Here is a 23,328-nt window from a genome sequence, read left to right as displayed (position 1 = left end):
CTCTTGCTGACTCACACACACTCGCACAGTGTCACACACATATAAAAGACTCAAAAGCTTTCTGGTGTTGTATTTTAAGCCCAGAGAGGTGGGCTGTGTTAGTGGTAGCAAAGTGCCAAGTCAGGGAGCAAAAGTGAACTCTTTCTTTTTTTCCCCCTTCTCTCACTTTACCACCGTGGGACTCAGAGGGAGGAATGGGGGAGTTCCAGTAAGGAGAGAGAAAGTGATGACACACACACACCATTATTCAGTCCTCTTATTGGTTTTCCACCACGGCAGCACACAACAACCAACCAAGAGTGCTAAGTGCTGCGTGCCACACAAGAGCCAAGTGTGTGATCTGAAAGTAAATTAGGGCTGAAACAGTCAGTGACTTAATTATTGATTAAATGATGAATTTATTTGTAAAAAAAAAAAATTACTCAACAATTGAGCTGTCCTGATCAATTAATTGCCTGTACCCACTTAACAGCTGTATGAGGCTGGACTTAGCAATAGTGATGCTAACAATGATAGTGCTTTGATAACATTAGCACTTTAGCTTAATATCATAAAACTTGAAGTAAATTTATGAGGAAAGGAGAGACTTGCATCTCTGACTCTACAGTTGGTATGTTAAATGTTAAAGGTAATGACAGTAGTACTGGCTTGGAAGGGTTGCCAGGTTTGTAAAGTTGCATCTGAACAAACCACAAGATTTCTGGAACAACCTTGAAACCAAAGTAGATGTTTGGCCATAATACCCGCCGCCATGTCTGGAGAAAACCAAACACAGTATATCAGCTCAAAGACCTTCTATCAGCTGTCAGTGTAGTAGTGAAGGGGTGATGAACTGGGCTGGTTTTGCAGCCACTGGACCTGGGCATCTTCCTAATACCTGGTGAACAATACCCACACTCACTTTCATGTGCACTGGAGAACATGAGGTGCACGCTGCCAGAAAGATGTTATATAATATACTGAGATAAATGACTCGCCCTCTTTCTTCCTCTGTAGCGACTGCTGCTCTTCATGTGGTGGATGTTGTTTGTTAATTGGGTGTAACTAGGCCTAGTATTTAGCCAAAGGGGATAGGTCCTGCAAACCGTGTTGAAAGGGGTATTCCCCCGATGCCTGGGGCCATTGTGCTCGAACACAAATCCACTAAACACAAAAAGTGGATAAGATTTCCCAAAATGTCATATCCGATGCAGCACTGTGCTGATGCAGAGAGTAAATGTGAAAGAGGAGGGGGATGATTCTAAGGCTAAAAAGAGAAGGGGGAGGAGAAAAAGGGAGTCAGAAGAGAGTAGTGTGTGTGCTAAAAGAGGGGAACTAGAGGCAGACAAAAGTGGGAGAGGGGAGGGAGGAATGAGGAGGAGGAGGAGGCGGTGGGGGAGGCGGTGCTAAGGCAGACAGCAGGGAAGGAAAGCTGAGAAGAGAAACAGTGGAGTGAAGTGAGAAGACCAAGAAGGAGGTGGTGAGGGGACAGGAAAATAAAAGGGCTTCCATTTGAAAGTCCTTGTGTCAGGATATGAAGTCTGGGAGCGGCGCAGAGGCAACGGCAGGAAGCTGGAATGCTGTAGGGGAGAGATAGTCGACAGAAGAAGGAAGGGGAGACGCGGAGAATCTGAGCCATCAGAGCACCGGACTGATTTTTTTTTTTAAACTTTTTTTTCCAAGAGAGACAAGTGAAGGCAGCGATGCAGGGCTCTCACTGGAGTGAGTATGGAGGGAAGGAGAGAGTGTGTGTGCTCTTACATGTGTCTGTATGAGAAACGTCAGTGCATATGCCTCAGATTCTCCAAACTCAGGCTCTCCTCACCCTGCTTTCCATTGCCGTTTGGCTTCGTTTAAATTTATGCAAATTTGCCTGAGAATAAACTTTGTATTCATGAGCACCTTGACTCTCTGTGTGAAGCCCCTTATGAGGGTGAGTTACATTTAACGAAAGGCGCAAGGGAGATGGACAGCGAGGCGCGTGCAACAAGGATTTTGCAACTAGAATGGAAACTAGTTTAGTAAAGAAAAAATGCTGGTGACTTCTAAAAACTGAGTAATGAATAGTTAAATGATGATTCACAAACTTCAGTCAGCTGACAGACTCAGAAGCTTGAAGTTACTGCTCTTAAGTTGTCACTTTTGTGGCTGGTCTAAATGACCCTGAAGAGTTTTTGTGCAGGGACAAACAAAACTGGTTGCCTGGATTTGTTGAGGTGGGATGATGAGGGTTTTTTGTGGTGTCTGAGCCCAGGTTTTCTAATCCTGACCCTGGCTAATCTACTCATTACACACTGTTGGGAGTATTGATTTGAAATTTCAGCCTTAAGAAAAGCTGCCCCCCTTTTTGGACAGTTGGCCTGGAGGAAGAAGGAGAAGAAGGAGGAGGGTGTTATTCAATCTGTCTTAACACACACTCACAGTGAAGATAAGAAAAGCATGAGGCAGCATGTACACTTGCACCAAAGCAGACAATTAGGCCACATCTCAAAAGTGTGACCTGCAAAAAAACATGTTTTCATCCAGAAGACTCAAAGGGAATCTTTGTGTTTCTTTTGATGACAAAGCACTGGGGGTAGAGCCCGCTGCTATTCCTCTCATGTCTTCCCTATGTGTGTAATTACAAGACTCCTCGTGTGCCTCGGGCCACATATTGTAGTTTCTCATCAAGTTTGTTTTGGCCCGAGAATGGTGCGTCAGCAGATATGTTTATAGACAGCTCGCAGTGCTGTCCATTCACTCAACTCTTTGTAGTATCTGTGTTTGATTGTATCATGTTAAGGCTTCATTTGAGGGCTTGCTAGGAGAAGACTGTAATTACCCAGAATGGGATTTGGCAGAGTTCGCAGGAGTGACGTTTTACTCTATAAATGCACAAACGCTGACGTGACGTTAACGGTAAGGTGAAGGGGAGTGAGAATGGGGGCAGAGATGGAAAAGAAGGGTTACCTCATCTTCTCTGGACAAAATAAATGAGGTAACGTGTCACATGTTGCAGCCTTGTTGACTAATGCTTCCTGTGTGCTGTGGGTGTGTATGCACAGTACTAAAAGGTAGTTAAGCAGCTTCAAAAAAAGGTATTGAGACCTTTTGTGGCTCTCTTTGTCTTTTGAAAGTCTTTTACCTTTTATCCTCTCTCTGTTTAGGCTGAGCTTAGGTGGGCTGGATTCATTTAAGATCACGTTCCAGTTTGTTAAAGTCACGTTCTCACACAGAATGCCAGCAAAAACTTTAGATCATTTGTCATTTGCCCTAAAGAAAGGATAGCCATAGCCACCATGATGTCACCCAACTGCTTCACAGTCACCATCTTCATATTTTGAAATTGGTGAGAAGACAGTGGATCTACCTGAAAAACCAAGGGACACTCATGATAGATGCTAGTCAGTCAAACTGTAAAAGATACCCTGCTTTATCCTTCTTTGTGACTGAATCAAACCAAATTCACAAAATAAATCTCACATTGTATTAAGTAAGACTTAAAAATAGTGATTGAGGCCATCATTAAACTGTGTTACTGAGGTCACAGTCAAGAGCGCCAAAAGGGTCGTTTTCTCCATGACTTCTATACCAGCGGTGCCCAACCCCTGGGCCACGTACCGGTACCGGTCCGTGACTTGTTTGGTACCAGGCCACAAGAGTTGAGGCTCGGGTGTGAAATTTATGGCTTTCAGGGTTTTTATCGTTAACTCGGTTTCCCTGGGTCTTTTCCCGTGTTGTAGTTGTAGAAATATTTACACGTTACCATAGCAACCAGAGAGCATTAAGGGCCAGAGTGGAGGATGTTGCTCTTGATGTTGTTGGCGGATTTCAGGAGGGCGCTGCTAATAAAGTTACACAATTACACAGTAAATTCGCATTTATTATTATATTTACAAAATACCACAGTTTTTGTCTTGGTTGTATCATTTTATTTTGTTGTATTTATCCGCGACATATTGTCTGACATTAAACCAGTCCGTGGCGCAAAAAAGGTTGGGGACCATGGTTCTATACAACTAGACTTCATTCCAAATTCAGTGTAGTCGCCCCCTGCTGGTCGATAAGAACGAATAGCTTTTTAATGCTCGCTGCAGTTTCTTTACTCATCAGACGTGCCTATGCTGTAGGTATGTCATAATTTCAAACCGTTTCTGAAAGACTATACCGTAACCTGACACCTCTCTATAAATGTGCACGTGGCCATTGATGCACCCACACAGGGATAAATGCTAGGAACAATCAACATCTGAGAGGTACATGACCGGCCGAAATAACACCAAAGCCCCGTGTGCGAGAGGGTTAATATAAATAAAGGGGTCCTACAACAGCATTAGCCAGTTTGACTTCAGCTGTCACACCAAAGGAAATAAATGAGCTTGTTTCTGTTTACTTGGTGGAGGATATGCTATCAGTATCAACTTGCTGTGCAAGCATTTAAAGGTAAATGTATGGTAGGCTGCACATAACCTCTGAATATAACCAACATGTGCAACAATGACTTTTTAATGGCAGTAGCCTTAAAAAAAACAAGATACACTTAAGAAAAAAAGTGTTATTCAAAACTATTCAGTCTTTCTCAGATAAAGGTTTTTATTGCTTTTCATACTGGTTTTTGACAGCACTCGCCCATGCAAAGAAACAAACTGTAGTGATTTACAATCTATGTGCTAATCGTGCACTAACATGACTTACTGAGAACGGCAAATGTTCCAAAGTCAATAAAACAACAGCAGAATGCTTTTAAAACGCTGAACTGTCATTGTTCTTGTCTCATATTAGTTTAGGAACTTGTGTTTTTGGTTACAGTAGTGTTACATCTTAGGCTTCCTAACCTTAGGGGGTTACATTGTCATGGTTCAGGTGATGATGAGTGCATCGTACCTGGAGAAAAATCTGTTATTTATATACCTTAGAATTACAGCTCTTTCCCATGTGTCATTTATTACTTTTTCATCTCCAGCAGAGCAACAAAATGCTGTTTTTGTTAAAGCAATAGGACAAATTACGTTTTGAAATACATGTACCCATTCAGCAGCGGTAGTCTCTTTGGTGTTGGGGCACCAAGTTCATCAAAAAGACCGAATTATAAGGATGGATTCAGATTCCATAAAATTTTACTAGCCCCTTTCACACTTTCTGTGCTCGGCTCCATTCTTTTGCAATGATCCCATTTAGCTACATCTCATGCCAGGTGTTTATGTAAAGCCTCTAGTTGAAGAGCAGGGTGGACGAATCCAGAAAGAGACAGACAGATATGCAGGAAGACAGAGAGACGGCAAGAGATTCGAAGTCGGCCTGGCTTGTGCTCAGTTTGCTGAATGAGTATTTTCCAAGCCAGCCTGTCCCCACTCTGTCTTTCTCGAGTTTGCAGCGGCACGGACAGTATGTCTGAATACGTCTGCACATGTGCTCCTTCGCCATGTCAGATATTTTCCCACATGAGTGGAGTTGAATTTATGCAGTGAGGCTGGCACAGTTAAAGTGAGGCGTTGTTGCTTATGTAATAGCTGCTGTGGAACTCATTTGCCTGGCTGTATTTAGTAGCACTCTGTGTTTTTTGTGTATGCGTGTGGGCGGCATTGTCTTTGTTATCTTCTGCTTCAGCTATGATTGCTGATTTCACTCTCGAGCTGTGACACTTTCTGAGAAACATAAGAAAAATTTGAGACTTTTCAGATATCGAGTCCTACTTTTCCTCATTGAAGGATGCCAGTAAAGAGAAAGTCATATCGCTCGCTACCCCGTCTTTGTTCTGCGTCGCATTATAGGTCACATTGTGTGCCAAAGTGTGGTTGCTTTCAGTGTAAGATAACAGGCCTTTTCTCTCTGCTTTCTACCCTCTTGTTAAACTGAAACAATGGCCCTCCACTGTCGTACAGCCAAAGCAGCAGGGGGGGAAGGAAGGGAAGTTTAAGAGGGAAAACTTGCTCTTCTCACTACTGTTGGGACAATGAGGCTTCAAACAGAGTTTGGATTAGCCATGTTGTTAAAGACCAGATGACATGCTTTTCCACTGATAAGATTTCATAAATTAAGTGAAATAGTTTAGTTTGAACTGGTCATTGATCCTGACAAACGGTAGTCCACTGGCCAGACTAATCCATGTGTCTCTACCACCGGCATTCTTGGTATTTCCAGTGTCTGTGGGTCTGACCGCTGACCACTGCTGGATAACTTTCAGTGGCTGGAAAACCTCCTGGAAAATCCAACATTTGGAGCAGACCAGGAATGTCAGCCATCTTCCCCTTTTTACACATACTGCTACCTCAGTTTCCTCCAGCGTCAGCTGACTGAAGCACTGTTAAAGGCTGGGTATTGAGTTCTCTGTCATTTCTAACACAAATTTAAATATGTCAGACCTAAAATTTAATGCCATGTTAAATTCATATTCATACTCATGCTGCTATTTCTGTCAGCATGTGAGATCATCAATGAGTGCTGATGACCTGGCTCCACTGGCAGGCATGCATGCCCATGACATAACATTACCTCCGCCGTGTTCGACAGATAACGTGGTATGCATTATCTGTCATGAGCTGTTTGATTCCTTATCCATGCTTTTTCTTTTTTTTAAACTATCTATCCTTTATCTTTCATCTTGGTCTCACCTTTCCAAAGAATTTTTTTTGGATCAGAACAGGTTTTTTTTTTTTAATGTTTTCTGGCAAAGTCTAACTAGTGCTTTGCTCCTTACTGTAAGCTCCCTGTGTTTTCATTCATGAGGGCATCTCTTGATTATGGACTACCTCCCAGAGAGTGGTTTTGACTTGGTTAGATTTAGTTTTTCTGAACCATGGAAATAAATCTGCGATCATGCACATTAGTTGTCTTCTTTGGGTTTTCAGACCTGTTAGTCTTTTTCACCGGGCCAGTTCATTCGATTGCTGACTTGATCACTTTTGAACTTTTTGCTGTCTCTCTGAAGCTTATTTTAGTTTTAAGCCTAATAAAGGACTGTTAACTTTCATTGACATCTCTGAGCCTAATTGAGACTTCCAGTGAACAGCTACCAAATGCAAGTTAGGTACTTGCAATCCACTCTAGATCTTTTATGCCTTTTACCCTCTTCTTACAGTGGAATAATGAAGGAACAGCTCTCACTTGGCAGTGAATCTGCTTGTCAGTCAATTGTCCAGTTACTTTTGAGCCCAAATGGCGAACTATGAATCAAAATGTCTGTAATTCCTAAACAGTTAAGTCGCTACTTTTGTAAAACTCTCTTCACATCATGTATATCATTGTATGATAAAACAAAAAATCCACTGTGTTGGTGTAACAGTGGTACACCACCACAGCCATAAACCCATCAAGGTTGAAGTGTATAAAAGGAGTAGCTGAGTAAACAAAACATGTGCATATACACACTAAAACTAGACTAGACTTGGTAATGGTAATGTAACTATTCTTCTAACTGCTCATCCATGTTGTTTGCAGCTGTCCACGTGTGCATCTGTAAGTAAGTATAATCCATTTATTAGTGACATACTGGCTGTGGAAGCTTGGTGTGTGTGTGACCACATGTATTGTCTGGTGCATCTTGACAAAATGTATGAGAAGATTCAGTTCTTAAGTCAGCTGTGGGTGTTTGTGGGGAACCTAACAGGCAGTGTGTTCCAAACTGAACTTAGAAATAATCTTCCCAAGGTCTATTCGTGGCTATATGTCAACTTAAATGTCTTTCCATTTTCCATTTTCAGTAGTTTCAACCCCCACAAGAATTTTATGATTTGCCCCTGCAGCTATATGTATGTGTGAGCGTCCCTGTGCGTGATAGGACAACAAGAGAGTCTGGGCTTCGGTAAGCCCGCTCTCAAGTTCAAATTGAGGCCAGATGCTTTGAGATGCTAAAGAACCAAACCTGTCTGCTGTCAAACTGTCACAAATGCACAAAACACACTCCTTCACTCACCTATTCACCTATTCTATCACTCTTTCCCTTCCTTTCTTTTTTTCACCACGCTTCCTGACTCTATCTCATTTCGCCATGCACATGAAAAATGTGGGCCTCAAATGCCATGGCAACGCTTCCAAACAGAGGGAGAGGCTTAGGTCTGCAACAGCAACAAGTTGGTTGTAAAAGCACAAAAGGAAAAAAATGGAGCAAAGGAGAACCTGTTGCCAGTTACTCCTGCACAGACTTGCACTTTGCTAGAAAACGTATTTCTCCAGTTTTTTGTTTGTTTGGGGTTTTTTTGACAAAGAAAATGAAAAAATGAAGTCAGAGCTCAACACGAAAAAAGTTAGCGTCAAACAAAGAGGACAATATCTCTCCTGAGTGAAGAGAGATTTGGCTCTAAGGTGATGAGTTAATGAGGACTAAGAAAGTATGCATGCATTCAGCAAAACACACACACTGAGACTGTAAAGCCTAGCCATGTGGGGGTAGGTGACAGTGAGCGCCCACTCAGACAGACAGTCATTGTGCAGGAATGATGGAATAATATAACCTCAGGTCTTCTGGCAAAACTTTAAAAGACATGTCTCATTTTACAGTGGTGTCGGCTTACTTCATTATAATACCATTTCTTGCCCGTTTGAAGTTTTATTGCGGCGTTTCAGCGAGTAGATGCGTGACAAATAAAGAGGTGAGCAGATTAGGGCTGAACTGATTGCCTTATTGTGTGCTTGTGTGTCGCTGCCTTGCCTGTACTTGTGGATCCTCTTTTGTTAGCAGCCATCGAGGATTATTGTGACTCACCTAGCCTGTTGATTTTCACTCTACCTCTGTCTCTCTCTCTGTTTCCATCCACTGCGATCACTTGTCTCAAGATTAATCAAGGCCACCCAGGATCTGTATACCAGAGTGGCATTTTTCTGCTGCGAGCATTCAATTTCATGTTATGCACTCTCTCTGTCCTGCTGGGGAAGTACTTGAGTGCCACTGATCAAAAATATACAGCTCGGCGGCCACTCCATCATAATGTGTGGTTCTTATTACCACTTGCATACTGATATTTTTGCAGCACCGACTCTGATCTGGTGATTTTTATTCTTTCCACTTGTTGCTCTGATCTATACACTGGCTTTACCTTTGGTTAGTCACACTGTGGTGCTGCAGTTAAAGAATGGGCAGTTGAAAATCTAGCTGCATAGACCAGCGAGCAGGGAGTGGTATGAAACGGTGAGGATGGAAAAGAAAGAGTGATAGGAGAGAGATGGCTCCATACTGTAGTGGTTTACACATTTTCTTGGAAAGCGCTAGGGTTAGGGTTGCTAGTTCATAGGGGACACAAATCCACCTTTGAGGTAGCATCAGGAAGGGTATCAGTGTAAAATGCTGCCAAATCAAACATGCAAACTCCTTGTGAAAAAGGGAGGAGACATAAGTACCTTTGGTAACAATGTGAAATACATAAATATTCACTTGCAACACATTCTTATATGATTAAACACAGCGATGTTTACAATCCATGCAGCATTGTCACCACAGGTGGAAAAGTCTGCAGCATCATTAAAGGGGCAAACTTTGCTGGCTGGGTGGCCAAGTCACACTAACAGGTGTTTTGAGGGTGTTCCACTTGCCTCGGAGGTCGGAGCTAGGAGTGACGTTGCTCATGAGTTGAGCTTGTTCCAGTAGTAAATTTGAAAAAGCAAGGAAAAATCGTTTTGCTCCTTAACGAGGTGGAACAATGCACTTTAAACACCGCTGCAGCAGGTTTATGCATAAAGCCTGGTCAATGCTCTGTGTATGGCTTATTTAGCCAGCTTTAACTCACAACAGTGGAAGTGGAAACAGTGGAAGTTTTTATTTCTGTTTATGTGCGATGCCACCATCTTGGATTGTGAAGTCAGGGTTGGTGGGGCTCCTCCAACTTTCTGAGGAGGCATTTCAGCTGAAAATGCAGACTGAGAACTCAGAAATTCTGACTTCCGCTTTCAAATGAAATGCACATTTTTATCCTCATGCCTGAGACGTCTGCTGAGTGAAGATTTGGGGCCAAAAATAATGTGTTATTTTCAGTTTATTCATCAGAAACTGTTCAATAAATTACATTTTTCTGACATACAGATATCAGAAATGTAGAAGATATTTAGATATTTAGAAACAAGAAGATATTTGGTGGAGAATAGACCTGAGATAAAAGCAGAATGAATACTGGATGTGCTTTAATTGGTCTGATCTAATGCAGGTGTAAATAAACAGAAAGCACCCTGCAGTTTATGCATTTCCTTGTTCTACCTGCTCCAGTGTGAACATTTGCTGTTTTGCTCTATTGAAATTAGTCTAAAACAGGGACTTTTGTGTCTTTTGTCAAAACATCTTCAAATTTTAAAGGATTAATTAAGCAAATTTAGCCCTGTGTGTCAGTAATGGATACGTTTATCATGATTACGGCATACGCTAGTTTTTTTTACAATGTCATCAAGCTGCATGTCCTGGATTACAAAGGAAAGCACTTTTTGCTAGTTACATTTGAGTTTAAACAGAATGCCACACTCTGCTGCTTGACCGCATGTACTCATAAACCCTCGGGTTTTACAGGACCGAAGATGCTTCAGCATGACTTGTTTTCACAGCCATAACACAGCTGTGGCCTGCCGTGCAGATTTCACTGCATGTCGTTGTCGTCTTCGGCTTGTTGGGTTGAAGGAAAATTCCTGCAAGCCGACATGAGTAACAGCATTTTTGCTCGGTCAGCAGGAGGTGGTTCAGCAAAGACAAGTTGTCTCGGTTCACATTTGATTTGAGACGTTAAGGTGCTCAGACCTCTGTGTCTCTGCACTGGCAAAATAATGATAAACAGGATTATGGATGCACGGTTCTCCCTGAAGCTCATTTCTGTTTGGCTCCTCTTTTTGGGCAACCTGATATTGGAAAATCCCCTAAAACCCCAGGCAACACTCACAGCTAGCCTTCCTTTGTGTGTTTACCCCTTATCCCCTTTCTTTTCCTTCCTTCGTGTTCTCACTTTTCTGAGTTTGTCCTGAGCCCAGCAGAGTCTCCGGAACAGCTCTGAGGTTGCGTGGGATTGCAAGGGGCGATCTACTGCTGCTCAATAATGGGGTTTCCTCTCCTGGGAAGGACTGGCATTATTAACAGACTTATCATAACGGGATTATTTCCCCGTCACAGAACTGACTTCTGGATCTTGTTAGAGAGCTACCTGGGAACTTCTTTCTTCTATCAGCCCTGCTCTTGTTCATCCTGGGCCAGTTGGTACCATGTGGACGCTAAACTCTCACATCCACTTGAAGTATTTCCAGTTCCTGTCAGAAGCAGTAATGCTGCCTTTAAGCGGTTCAGCATCATTTAATAGTTTTAGAGTGTCAGGATGTGGTGTAAAGTGCCCCTGGGTTGACCCCATCACAGCTAGCTGTAACACTATTGGAGTTTATTTTTGAACACCGAATCAAATGCCTCATGAAAGACTATCAGAATGATTTCAGGCACTTGAGATGTTTTCTATATTTAGTGGTGATGGCTGTTTTTTCTCTGCCTGTCTTGTGCTGCTGACAGCAGAGGAGGATGCGTGTAATGAGGAAGGTGGAGGAAGCAGTGAGGGCGGATGGAGCGGATTATGAAAATATTTTCACTTTCTCAGAAGAACCAAGGAGGAGAGGAGGCCTTCAATAACTTTTAAGAACCAACCAGTGAGCAACATCAGAGGGGGAAATTAGCTTTTGAGATTTGTTGCCCGAGTAGCCAGAACAAAGCCCTGCCCTCGGAGGTCACAGGGGTGGGAGGGGAGGGCAGAATCAGACCAGCCGCCCCCCACCCCATTCCTCAGGAGGAGGGGGTCACGGTTGACGGTCGCAGAGGCTTGTTAATTCTATTATCCCTGCCTGAGAGGTCCTTGTCAGGGCTGGGAGTGTAGAGGAGAAGGGTGGGGGTTAGTGGTGGCTGGATCAAAGGGGAAAGGAGGTTGTGTGAGGCGTGATTATTTTGGCATTGGAAATGATCACATACCACGCATATCTTTATCTCCTTGACTCACGAGTACTCACGAAGCCTGTCTCGTCTCTTTAACTCCCCGTCACTCTCTGCCATGTACTCACAGACGGTTTAGTCAGTATGGAGTGAACTGGCAGGAATCGAATCGTCCTGCTTACTGATCACGAATGAATAGTTTGAGCCGTTACATATGCTTTCCTCAAACTCCTATCCAGTGAGTTGTATTTTTTCAGTGATAAAATCAAAGCAGGATATTGTAAACTTGATTGCTTGATCAGGATTCAATCATTAATGACAAATAAAATCCATTATGTCAACATACTTTCACGAACAATCAAAATATTTCAGCTTTTCTTACCCAACAGAGCTGCATGTGAAACAGCAAATGCCCAGTTAACCTCCCAGCTTCCAAGTACAAAGTCCATGTGATGTCCAATTGCACCAGTATTCAAATAGCACAGTTAATATCTGTTGCATTCACCACTAGCGAGCGGGTGTGATGTGTGAGTTGCTGCACGCTCTGCCCGTAAGGCTCTCTCATCTAAATCACACAGTATTTTCAATAATACAAACATGTCGGAGCTTGACTGTTTCCTGCTGTGTGTCATGTGTGAGGCAACCTCGAGCACACAAAATGAGGCCAACACTGAAGTGCCAAAAACCTCAGTTCCTCTAGTGACCCCTTGAAAATTTCATGCCACCATGATATAAACCTTTAATTTGTAGAGTCCCATCTTTAAGCCTTGAGATGAGCATTTTCACCATTGCCATCCTTTTGAAGCTAGATGTGACGAGAAAGGGGTGGAGGAGATAGTTTAGCTTTTCTTAATTCAGCTGTGTAGTCATTGCAGATGGTTAGCAGCTAAAAGACCGCTTTTCTTCCAAATTAAAATGAGTCGTTTGATGACCGACTTTTGTTGGAGAGTGAAATACTGAGTGTAAGAAAAAACCCACTCCAGTAGTGGTCTGTGATGGATGGAATCAATGTCACTCACCCATTTGGGCCAATCATCTAAAAATCCAATACCACTAGTCAATATCCGATATATTGGCCAGTATTTTCAATAAGATACATGAAAGAAACATTTGCCAAACAGTTTTCATATACAGTTATGTATATGTCCTTACTAAGACAAGATGATCATGCATTTTAAAAAGTAAGTCGTGTAACTCATTTACATGCTGCTGACTCTCCTCGGATCAGCTGGTTCTGGTGTTTGTTGTGTCCCAAACACCTTTTGACAACATGGAAAAGTTTCAGGGTAATCTCTGGCAGACAAACAATCCACCATCAACACTCTTAACATGGCTGATGCGTGTTTCTCCTGTGTCGTCTTTACTTGACTGTTACGAACGCTGATACCGATATACCGGCAAATGGCTACAATCGGCTGATTATATATGAACACTGCTGGTATACTGCTCGAGCGGGTGTATGTAAGCTTAGAATAAAAAGCAAGGAAGTTTATGTTTGGTTGATAATTTCTTTGTTGTAACACTGCTTCTTGGCAATAAATCTTATACTATTGGAAAACCTGTTTACTTCCCCTTAAATGCTGCCACATTTGTACAGAAAAGCGAGCCAGTGTGGTTTTGTTCTCACTCTGCCATGAACAGCATGCCCGAGCCAATCTCACAAGTGTTCGATAGGGTTGACATCCATCCGCTCCACTCCCAAATTCTCGAGGTAGTCTCTGATAATACCAATACCATGAACGCCTTCAGTGAGACACTGTTCAAGAGTTTGCACTGTTGGCTCAATTTGTGAGATCTGAAACATGAGTTAACACACTTGCTTTAGAACAGCCAACCAAAACTGTTCTCATTCCTTTTTATTTTAATCCACAGCTGGTGTTTGTATTTATTGTATTTCCGAGAATATAGACTTCTCTTAGGGGGTGATTATTGTCACCATTTTTCAGAATGGACATGTACATAACCGTGTGCAGCCATGGCACAAAGGATTATTCCACTTGGCCAGACGGGTTTCAGATTGGCACAGCAGGCTAGGATGCGAGTCCCGTCTATGCCCCTCTGGGCAATACTGATAATGCTATCTGCAAATTGAAGACTTAATCTGCTTCCATTTATTGTGTTAATAATATCTATCCATGTTTCACTGCCTAAAAATAGTACAGCAACCGACTGAAGCTAATATTCATTTCCTTCAAAGATGTTCTTTGATGGGTGTGAGCCTTGTCATCATAAAACGGTAAAGTGAATAAATTTCAAACCACTTTAGGAATAATACCCAGATGACTGCTCGCAGGTTCAGACGAGGACACGCAGGAATATCACAGAGCAGCTGGAGCTGGAGATGATTGTGACTCACCCCCCTCACCCTTTACTAAATCCATCCTCTTTTTTTTTTTTCTCCTCCTGCCTCGTTAATGACACTGGCAATTAGCAGTAGATACAGTATGTTTAATGAGGGATGAGCCGTGACTGTGGAGGTCACGGGGGAGGGGGTTTGAAATATTTCAAACAGCTGTAAAGTGGGTTTAGTGAATCAGAAAAAATAAGTTTGCTTCATTGCTCATTGGGGCGATCGTGGCTCAAGAGTTGGGAGTTCGTCTTTTAATCGGAAGGTTGCCGGTTCGAGCCCTGGCTTGGACAATCTCGGTCGTTGTGTCCTTGGGCAAGACACTTCACCCGTTGCCTACTGGTGGTGGTCAGAGGGCCCGGTGGCGCCAGTGTCCGGCAGCCTCGCCTCTGTCAGTGCGCCCCAGGGTGGCTGTGGCTACAATGTAGCTTGCCATGACCAGTGTGTGAATGTGTGGATGACTGGATGTGTAAAGCGCTTTGGGGTCCTTAAGGACTAGTAAAGCGCTATACTAATACAGGCCATTGATTCTTCAAGTCTCTGGAACTCTACTGTAAGAACGAAACACAATTTCTTCCAAAACATATGTCTGCATTTAAAGTTTTGTTAATAATGGCAACACATTGAAGAGAGTTCAGAGGTGATTTGTAATATGAAGATTTTTTTCATTAAGTTTTATCTCCTCCCACCCATGATGTGTGAGACAGCTGTGGACACAGGAGCCAAAGCTGCTACATGAGAAAGTGTTTCCTTCCAAAGCGTCTTACATGCTCCAAATTTTTACACCTGTCAAATCAGCTGAAATGCATGTCCACAGAATTTGATCTCTTGCAGGGCTTTAAAATAAAATAGATTGGTTTAGATTTGTTAAATTGATTGACTTACTTTATCATTAGTGGAGCGAAGCGTCAGTTCAGAGTTAAGCCCAACCCATCCGATACCCTTCTTTGCGTCCTTCTTGGCAAGTCTCATTTTAGTGTTTTACCTTCCACACGGCTACTGCTACTTTTGCTCTGCAGCTACAGCCCACGCTGATGTAGTTTGACTGATCCACCGCAGTGCAGCTTTCTGCAGTGATCTTTTCTCGTGCCTAGTGTTGTGTTTTTGAATAAAATAAAAATACAACACTAGGATAAACACCATTGAATAAAAAACCTGTGTAATAGTTGCATCTGGAGTATAAATGTAACATTTTGTGTCTGTTTTCTCTCTTATCAGAGTGTGTGGTGCGTCTGACGCCGTCGGGCTACCATGGCTCTGGTTCAGGCACTACCCCTGACCGTGAGTGACCACCCGAATCCAGGCCTCGACATCCAGCAGTGCCGGCCGCTATCATCCCATTCCCCCTCAGGTCCCTGCTCTGGCCCCTGTGGGCACTGCACCTCTGACACAGCCATGGGGTCAGTGAGTAGTCTCATATCAGGCCGGACGTACCAAGAGAGACACTGCAGGGCTGCCAGCGAATTCAACACCAAGCCACGCCGCTCCACGCCAGCTACCAGCTGCTTCCGGCTCCAGGATAATACCCTCCGCAGTGGGAGCTCCCTGGAGCAGCTGCTGGTTATCAGCAACAGAACAGAGCCTCAGGCCCAGGTTCTGCCTCCACCGCTTCCCACAAAGAAGCAGCCACGGCCTGGAAACTCTGCTGGGACAGGAGGGGGTGTAACGGTTGCTGGAACAGTAGGCGGTGTCGGTGGCAGCACTAATGGGAACTTTGGGTATGTGAGCAAGGAGGTGGTGGTTGGAGACTGGAACGACAACCTGGTGCTGACTGCTGCAAGCCCCTGCAGCGACTCAGAGGACCAAAAAGACAACAGGACTCTAAATGGGAACATTGGTGGACCTCCTCCCAAACTCATCCCAGTGTCTGGACAGCTGGAGAAGGTGAGGAGAAGTACAGGGATAATCTGGGAAGATGATGCTGATTTAATACTCTGATTTCATTTTGCTGATATTAACAAGAGGATGCAAGAATAAAAATATTCTTGCCTCTGACATTTGCAATAAATACAATAATATTGACAAAAGTCTAAAACTAACACTGAAACTAATAAAAACTAAACTGAAACTAGCAAACCCAATCTTGTGGCTAAAAGAAACTAAACAGAATTTTTAAAAAATCAAAACGAAATAAAAAATAAAAAAGTATAATAACTGTCCAAATCAATTGGCCATGCCTTTGAGTCCATATCAATCTTCAGCTTCATCTGCTAAAGAAATCTATTAAATGTAGTTGAAAGATCTTAAACCGTGTATTAATCGTTTACCATACCGTACTGTTTCGCATATCTCACATCCTTTGGGGCTGTAGGGTGGTGCAGAAAGTGGAAAGTGCCTTTCAGCATGACACTGAAACCCCAGCACCTCTGTCAGTGCCCCTGACCTCTAATCTGAAGATATTTATAGGTCAGTTTCTTCTTAAATTACATCTCAATATCACCCACCAGGACATCAAATATCATACTGAGGACTTTTTTTTAATCTGTTATCTCTGCTGCCTGCGTGAACACGTTTTACAGCAGATTACCTCAGCTGTCTAATTGGCTATTTATTCCTATCGATCCGGAGGGAAGCTTAATAACCGGCCTGACAGGCTCAGATGGATCATTTGACAGCTGCTCACCTTGCAGACACATCATGATGAGTGTCAGAGCTCGCTCGCATCCAGTGACGTCTTTAGTGAACTCTGAGAAAGATCATTAAGAAAATGCTTACAGAGGAGAGGATGCTTTCACGCTCTCAGTCTTTGTCACGACTCTCCCTTCGCTCTCGTCTGTGCCCTTTGTTTCTGTGCCCTTTAATCAGATTTTTTCCTCTCCTCCACTCTTCTCCATCTTACGTCTGTCTATCCATCTTATACGATAGGAATATCATTAAGGAAATTGCTTAATGAACCCTTTAAATATCAATTAAACCAAACCAAACTAATCAGAGCCTTGTGGGGTGGCCTGCCAGCACATCGCTCAGCCTTTACTAATGAGTTTTACTCAGTCATTACTAATTAACACAACAGTCATTAATGCTAGTTGGTTTTTTTTTAATAATCTACACTTTCAGAACATGGAGAAAGTGCTGATCCGTCCTACAGCGTTCAAGCCTGTCGTTCCCAAGAATCGGCACTCCGTACAGTATCTTTCGCCACGGCCAGGTGCCAGCACTCTGTCGGAGGCCAGCCTCAACCTTCTGCTGCCCCATGGAGGATCCAGCAGTGCCAGCGGTACAAGCGGGAATGGTGGAAGCAGCAGTTCCAACTCTGAAGGGAAGTGCAACTCCTACACCGGTGGTCGCAATGCTCGGAGCAGTCAGTCCTGCTCCATGTCAGATTCAGGGAGGAACTCGCTCTCCAGCCTCCCTACTCACAGCAGCACAGGTTACAGTTTGGCTCCCAGTGAGGGCTCCAGTGCTGGTTCTGGGTCAGGAGGCCAGCTGGAGCCTGTGTCGGGCATCAGCCGAAATACTTCTGGTGGAGGCGGGAGTCACGGTCACAGTAACTCAGACAGTGGACGTTCCTCGTCCAGCAAGAGCACAGGCTCGGGGTCACTTAGTGGGCGCGGGCAGCCCCTGTCAGACAGTGGGTCCTGTGGCCACTCTCCACCCCCCGTGGAGGGTTACGAGGCCGTGGTGCGGGAGCTCGAGGAGAAGCTGAGGGAACGGGACCTGGAGCTCCAGCAGCTCAGAGAAAATCTGGACGAGAATGAAGCTGCCATCTGCCAGGTGAGACACGGTCGCCTCAAGACACCGATCATAAACTTGATACGCTGAGGAGCTGATGTTTGACCTCTCAGCTGCGTCTTTTACTGTGACAGGTGTATGAAGAGAAGCAGCGCCGCTGTGAAAGAGAGATGGAGGAGCTGAGACAGAGCTGTGCCACGAAGATGAAGCAGGCCTCTCAGAAGGCACAGAGAGCACAGCAGGTGCTTCAATTACAGGTATGCCAAGTATTTAAAAATATTAAATGAAGAAATGTAAGCGTTAAATTAGAAAGCTCGATTAATCCATTACACAGTGAACCCAAACTCTGCCGCAAATGTGTTTGTTTTTGTTCCAGTTATTTTTAATGTTGTCTTATGCTTTAGTAGTTTTCTCTCTCCACACTTGCATGTCTTATTTTAGATTAGCACATCTGTGTTTTTGTAAGAAAGCATGATCACGTGCATCTTTGTGTGTTGTCAGGTATTTCAGCTACAGCAGGAGAAAAAGAAGCTACAGGAGGACTTCTCCTCTCTGCTGCAGGACAGAGAGACACTGGAAAGGAGGTGCGCCACAATCCAGAGGGAGCAGACCCAACTAGGGCCACGTCTGGAGGAGACAAAGTGGGAGGTAGGTGAAAGCGAGATACCAGACAGTCAGTCATGAATCTGCCAGAAGCAGCGCGGTGATTAAATGTCTCAGCTGTGAATTTGTGTGATCCTATTTTTGTTTGTCAGTTGCTCTTTTCATTTTCTGTTCATCTCTTACTTTTTAGCAACTAATAAAAACATAAAATCCCGAAACGAACTTGTAAGCTTGGAAGAAATTGAGGTTTGCCTCTCTCTCACTTTCTTTCTGTTGTTCACCAGGTATGTCAAAAGTCAGGAGAGATCTCTCTCCTGAAGCAGCAGCTTAAGGAGATCCAGTCGGAGCTCAGCCAGAAGGCAGGAGACATTGTGGTCTTGAAGGCCCAGCTTAGAGAAGCTCGCTCTGAGCTGCAAGCCAGCCAGATTCGATCCCAGGAGGCCCAGACTGCTCTGCGGACGCGGTCACTGGAGCTGGAGGTCTGCGAAAATGAACTCCAGAGGCGCAAGAGTGAAGCTGAGCTGCTCCGGGAGAAAGTGAGCCGTTTGGAAGAGGAGACAGCCCGGCTACGTGACGCTCTGACCGGTCACAGCGGACCTGCTCTGCCTGGAAATGTAGCCATGAAGGGGCAATGCATGAGTCTGACGCTGCAACAGGGTAGAGCTGTGGCAGGAAGGGGAGGTCCCAGTCCCTCTGTGTACCGCAACGGAGAGGAGACTCATCTGGTCTGGGGTGGAGAGAGCGATGAAGCCAAGGCTCAGAGGCAGAATGCAGAAACAGTGTTGGGACTCAGGCAACAGGTATGTGTTTTTCGGTAACTTTTACAAGCATATGTGATGAAAGTGAATTGATGCAATTGAGGTTTTGTGTCAGCTCAGTTTTGTGGCCTTTTGATAGGAATACTTTGCATTCTGTGCTGTCATTTATTTATTATGTAGCTTATGGGCCCATGTAGAGACGAGCATTACAAATTTTTTGCTTTAAATTTCTGTAAGAAAAGGAACTAAACATGATACATCGAAACAGGTTGATAGGCTGAAGGCTGAGCTCATGTATGAGAGGAGGACTGGTGAGGAGCAGCTGTCACGTTTCGACGAAGAGAGGCGGGTGTGGCAGGAGGAAAAGGAGAAGGTAAACATTTCGTGGCGACTGACTTTAAATCTTTTTCCTTCAGCGTGACACGTGTCAAACTAGATTTTAAAGCTTATGCTAATCCTCCTTACCTATGTACTTAACTCAAATGCTGTTTTCCCATCAACTCAGGTAATCCACTACCAGAAACAGCTGCAGCAGAACTACATCCAGATGTACCGTCGCAACCGTGATCTGGAGAGAGTGATGAGGGAGCTGAGTCTGGAGCTGGAGAACAGGGATATGGAGGACTATGAAGTGCGCAGCGGCAGCAATGACATCCACTTTGAGGAAATCACTGCCACAGAGATATAAACACACACGCGCTGCGAGCAATATGTCCAAATAAAAACCATGGCAACACTCTGAAGGTGTAAACCAAACAATCAACTCTGGGCCAAATACTGCACTATCTTCAACGTGGCTTTGCCCGGATCATCGAGCAAGCACTCACCACCTGTCACTGTTAAAAGGGAGCTCTCCCAAAAGGTGCATTCTCACTTCCTGCTAACACAAATGTACTCCCAGTAAATCCTTTTAAGGTGTCTCCCACTACGCTTTTAATGGGTTTTTATTCCACTACAAAGCCAGCACAAAGACCTGTTTCCATCTGTGGGAGCGAGAGGAGGGAAAGAAGTGTTTTATTTCTCAGACCACGTTCAAATCAGGGTATTGAAAATCGATGGGAACCTTAAAGCAAAAAAACATTACTACACACAGAGAAATCTGGTTACAACTTTGTTGGTAGCACACGACGTGAAACACCCAGACACCAGCGTGCACGTACTCATGCACCACGAGAGATGACCAATCAATCACCTGGTTATTAAAGCCGACGTCATCACCCGCCCGAACCGTGCTCATCGGCGACGCAAACCCCCGCTGCACCAGTCCTCCAAATCCCAAATATTACTGTTAACTGCTGTTTGTATTTCATGGAGTTGATAGCATCAAAGTTCATTTTACCAAGTCTAAAAAAATACCAATATTTTGTTCTTTGGCTTGTGCGTATTTGATGAGGAATGTATTGTCACTTCTGAGAAATGCAGTAACGAGAGCATCTGAGAAGCACGCTGTTATTTTGCACAACTTCCCTGCCCTCTTTTTGTTCAGGACTCAACTGTTTTCAATTCAAACAAACCAATACTGACGTGCGCCTCCTTGCTTACATGTGAACATCCTATTCAGCCGTTTCCGAAAACCTACCGGGAACGCCAAACCAAACGCTCAAAGGAAATGCTTTATTTGAACTCTGCTCAAGTTTTCAAGACCACCAACTGTTGCACACGTGTCAATTCTTTAGACAATGCACCGATCTCACATAAACGTTTTAGTATAAGTGATATTTCCAGGATGCTGCCGATTCCCCTCTTTCTCTGTTTTTTTCTTCTCTCTGTTTGCTTCTTACTCAGCTATTTTTATAACAGTGAAAGGCACCTCTGTGGTTGGTATCAGGAAACTAAAAATAGAGCATATTTACAGAATTACAGAGATTTAAGCCAGTGTTTGAACTGTTTGCATTCTTATTCAGAGTTTCCATTTATCTCCCTTCACTCCCATTAGTTCCCTTTATGTACCTCTTGGCAAAGCAAAGCCAAATAACTGTTATGAAGTCTTCCTACCCTTCCCGTTTTTCCTGCCCACTAGATTATACTCTTCACTGACTGCTATACAGGAAGTGAGACTGGCATGTCTGCATGTCTTTGTTGTATGAGATTTCAGAAGAAACTGGTTCACGCAGCAGTCAAGTGAGAGTTTGCAGATGCAGTAGCTCCAGCACTGAATGTCCTCAAGGCAGGTCAGTTTTTGAGGGCCTAAATATAAACCGGCGAGGAGCATGTTACATATAAAAACTGTGGGTTGCGCTGCTGTTTTCTCACGGTATTATGCAGGGCTGTGCATACGACTGAGCATGGCGGTAGTGGGCTGCTGAGAGCTTTTATTTTGCAGAGTCTATATCGAGGATTAATAGTTAAATGAAAATCTATATAATGGAGGAGATGTTGTATATTTTTTATATATATATAGCACCCGAAGATATTTTGTTGTAGTACTGGTATAAGTGTGTGGATTAATGTATATCTCATACCAATATTTCAAATGATGGATCAATTGCAAATGGAGGTGGCGACAAAGGAAGAGTGCACCTAATACTGTAATGCATGAAAATTTAATGTTTACATTATATAATCTGTGTGGAAAACCTTCTAATGACCAAACCTTGCAGGTGATAGAGCAGTGGGGAGCTCTTATTTTAGGCTACTTTTTGGTCTGTTGTCTCTCCGTTTTGATTGATCTTTCACTTGACTGTCTGCATCGTAATCTCACGCTCATTCACGCTGTCGTCTTCAGGTTTTCCCACGTCATTTGTTTAGAACTGCACAAGTCGTTTTTGAGGGATTCGTTATTAAGTTATGGCCAGAGAGAAGGAATGCTCATGGCTATATTTGGCTATATTTTGCATAACCACATAACTGTGGCTGAGGAGGTATTGTGGAGCATTAAAGGTCTGTGCATAAATTGTGATTGCAAAGTAAAGCCATTGGAAGCGTAGTTTATCCAACCACTTTCACGTTGTTAACCAAGCCTAGACTGTTATTACTCACCACAGGTTCATATTAACAGCAAGCACAGGTGTTCGAAAGCAGACTCCCTCACTCCAAAGCACTGTGTGCATATCGAATTCTCATTTCCTCCCCCTCATCGTTGCATGACCATTTTTCTGTGTAAATATGTAAAACACTAAATAGTATAACTGAGTGACATTGTCTTTTATTTAGACAAAATATCTATTTCAAATGTAGCCACTGTGACTAGACCAAAGCAACGTAACACACTTTTTTTTTGTGGCGCTTTTCCCCCATCGTTTTATGTGCTTTTTTTTTTTTTTTTTTTTGAAACATTTGCTTACTGTGTGTCTTCATTCATTCATAGAGTATGTAGTTGTCCATGTATATTTTTATGTGTACATTTCTTGTACAAATGACTGTTTTTAATTAAAGAACAAGTTGTCACATCTTGAAGTGATTGCAGATTTAATTGCTTCTGAAATTTTTTTTGCTTATTTTTAGGTTGAATGAACCAACTTTGCATTATAGTGTAAAATACACTCATCTGACACTTTATTAGGTACACTTGCAGGCACTGGGCTGGACCTCCTTTGGCCTTAAGAGCAGTATTAATTCTTCGTGGTGCTAGAGAAAATTCTCAATACTGGCATGATGCATCACAAGGCTGCTGTAGATATGTCGGCTGCACATTCATAAAACAAATCTCCCATTGCACCACATCCCAAAGTGGTCAGCTGGATTGAGATTTGATGACTGTGGAGCCCATTTGAGTACGTTGAACTCACGTACAAGAAACCTGTTTGAGATTATTGGAACTTTGTGACATCAAAAAGCAGCAAGTGGCCCAAAGTCCATTTATCCATTCATTCTCTTCTGCTTATCCTTATCAGGATCGCAGGGGGGCTGGAGCCCATCCCAGCTACTATAGGACGAGAGCAAGGACAAGGTGTGCCAAGAAAATATCCTCACACCATTACACCACCCCAGCATGAGTCCTTGATGCCAGACAGGTTGGGTCCTGTCATGTTGTATCCACCTGATTCTGACCCTACCACCCGAATGTCACAGCACAAATAAAGATTCATCAACTCAGGAAATGTTTTTCCAATCTTTGAATGCTTTTTATATGAGTTACTGTTGCCTTCCTATCAGCTCAAAGCAGGCTGGCCCTTCTC

At 43.5% G+C, this 23,328-nt stretch overlaps 1 protein-coding gene across 1 annotated transcript; it reads left to right on the top strand.

Annotated features, from left to right (window-relative positions):
- Positions 1-1,202: 1,202 nt before the first annotated feature.
- On the top strand, positions 1,203-22,606 carry lzts2a (leucine zipper, putative tumor suppressor 2a). The gene is made up of 8 exons (XM_080287892.1): positions 1,203-1,701; positions 15,396-16,061; positions 17,235-17,891; positions 17,984-18,106; positions 18,351-18,497; positions 18,737-19,252; positions 19,479-19,583; positions 19,716-22,606. The coding sequence occupies exons 2-8, from the start codon at positions 15,429-15,431 to the stop codon at positions 19,896-19,898; spliced, it is 2,364 nt and encodes a 787-aa protein (XP_080144018.1). The 5' UTR covers positions 1,203-1,701; positions 15,396-15,428; the 3' UTR covers positions 19,899-22,606.
- The last annotated feature ends 722 nt before the right edge of the window (positions 22,607-23,328 follow it).

Source organism: Astatotilapia calliptera, chromosome 13 (genome assembly GCF_964374335.1).
Source record: "Astatotilapia calliptera chromosome 13, fAstCal68.1, whole genome shotgun sequence".
Classification (NCBI taxonomy): domain Eukaryota; kingdom Metazoa; phylum Chordata; class Actinopteri; order Cichliformes; family Cichlidae; genus Astatotilapia; species Astatotilapia calliptera.
This window is presented reverse-complemented; position numbering and strand designations above follow the sequence as displayed.

Coding starts and splice junctions, on each gene's coding strand:
- lzts2a (XM_080287892.1), top strand. CDS start 15,429: ATGGCTCTGGTTCAGGCACTACCCCTGACCGTGAGTGACCACCCGAAT. Junction 18,498..18,736: donor TGGAGGAGACAAAGTGGGAG/GTAGGTGAAAGC, acceptor GTTGTTCACCAG/GTATGTCAAAAGTCAGGAGA. Junction 19,584..19,715: donor GGCAGGAGGAAAAGGAGAAG/GTAAACATTTCG, acceptor CCATCAACTCAG/GTAATCCACTACCAGAAACA.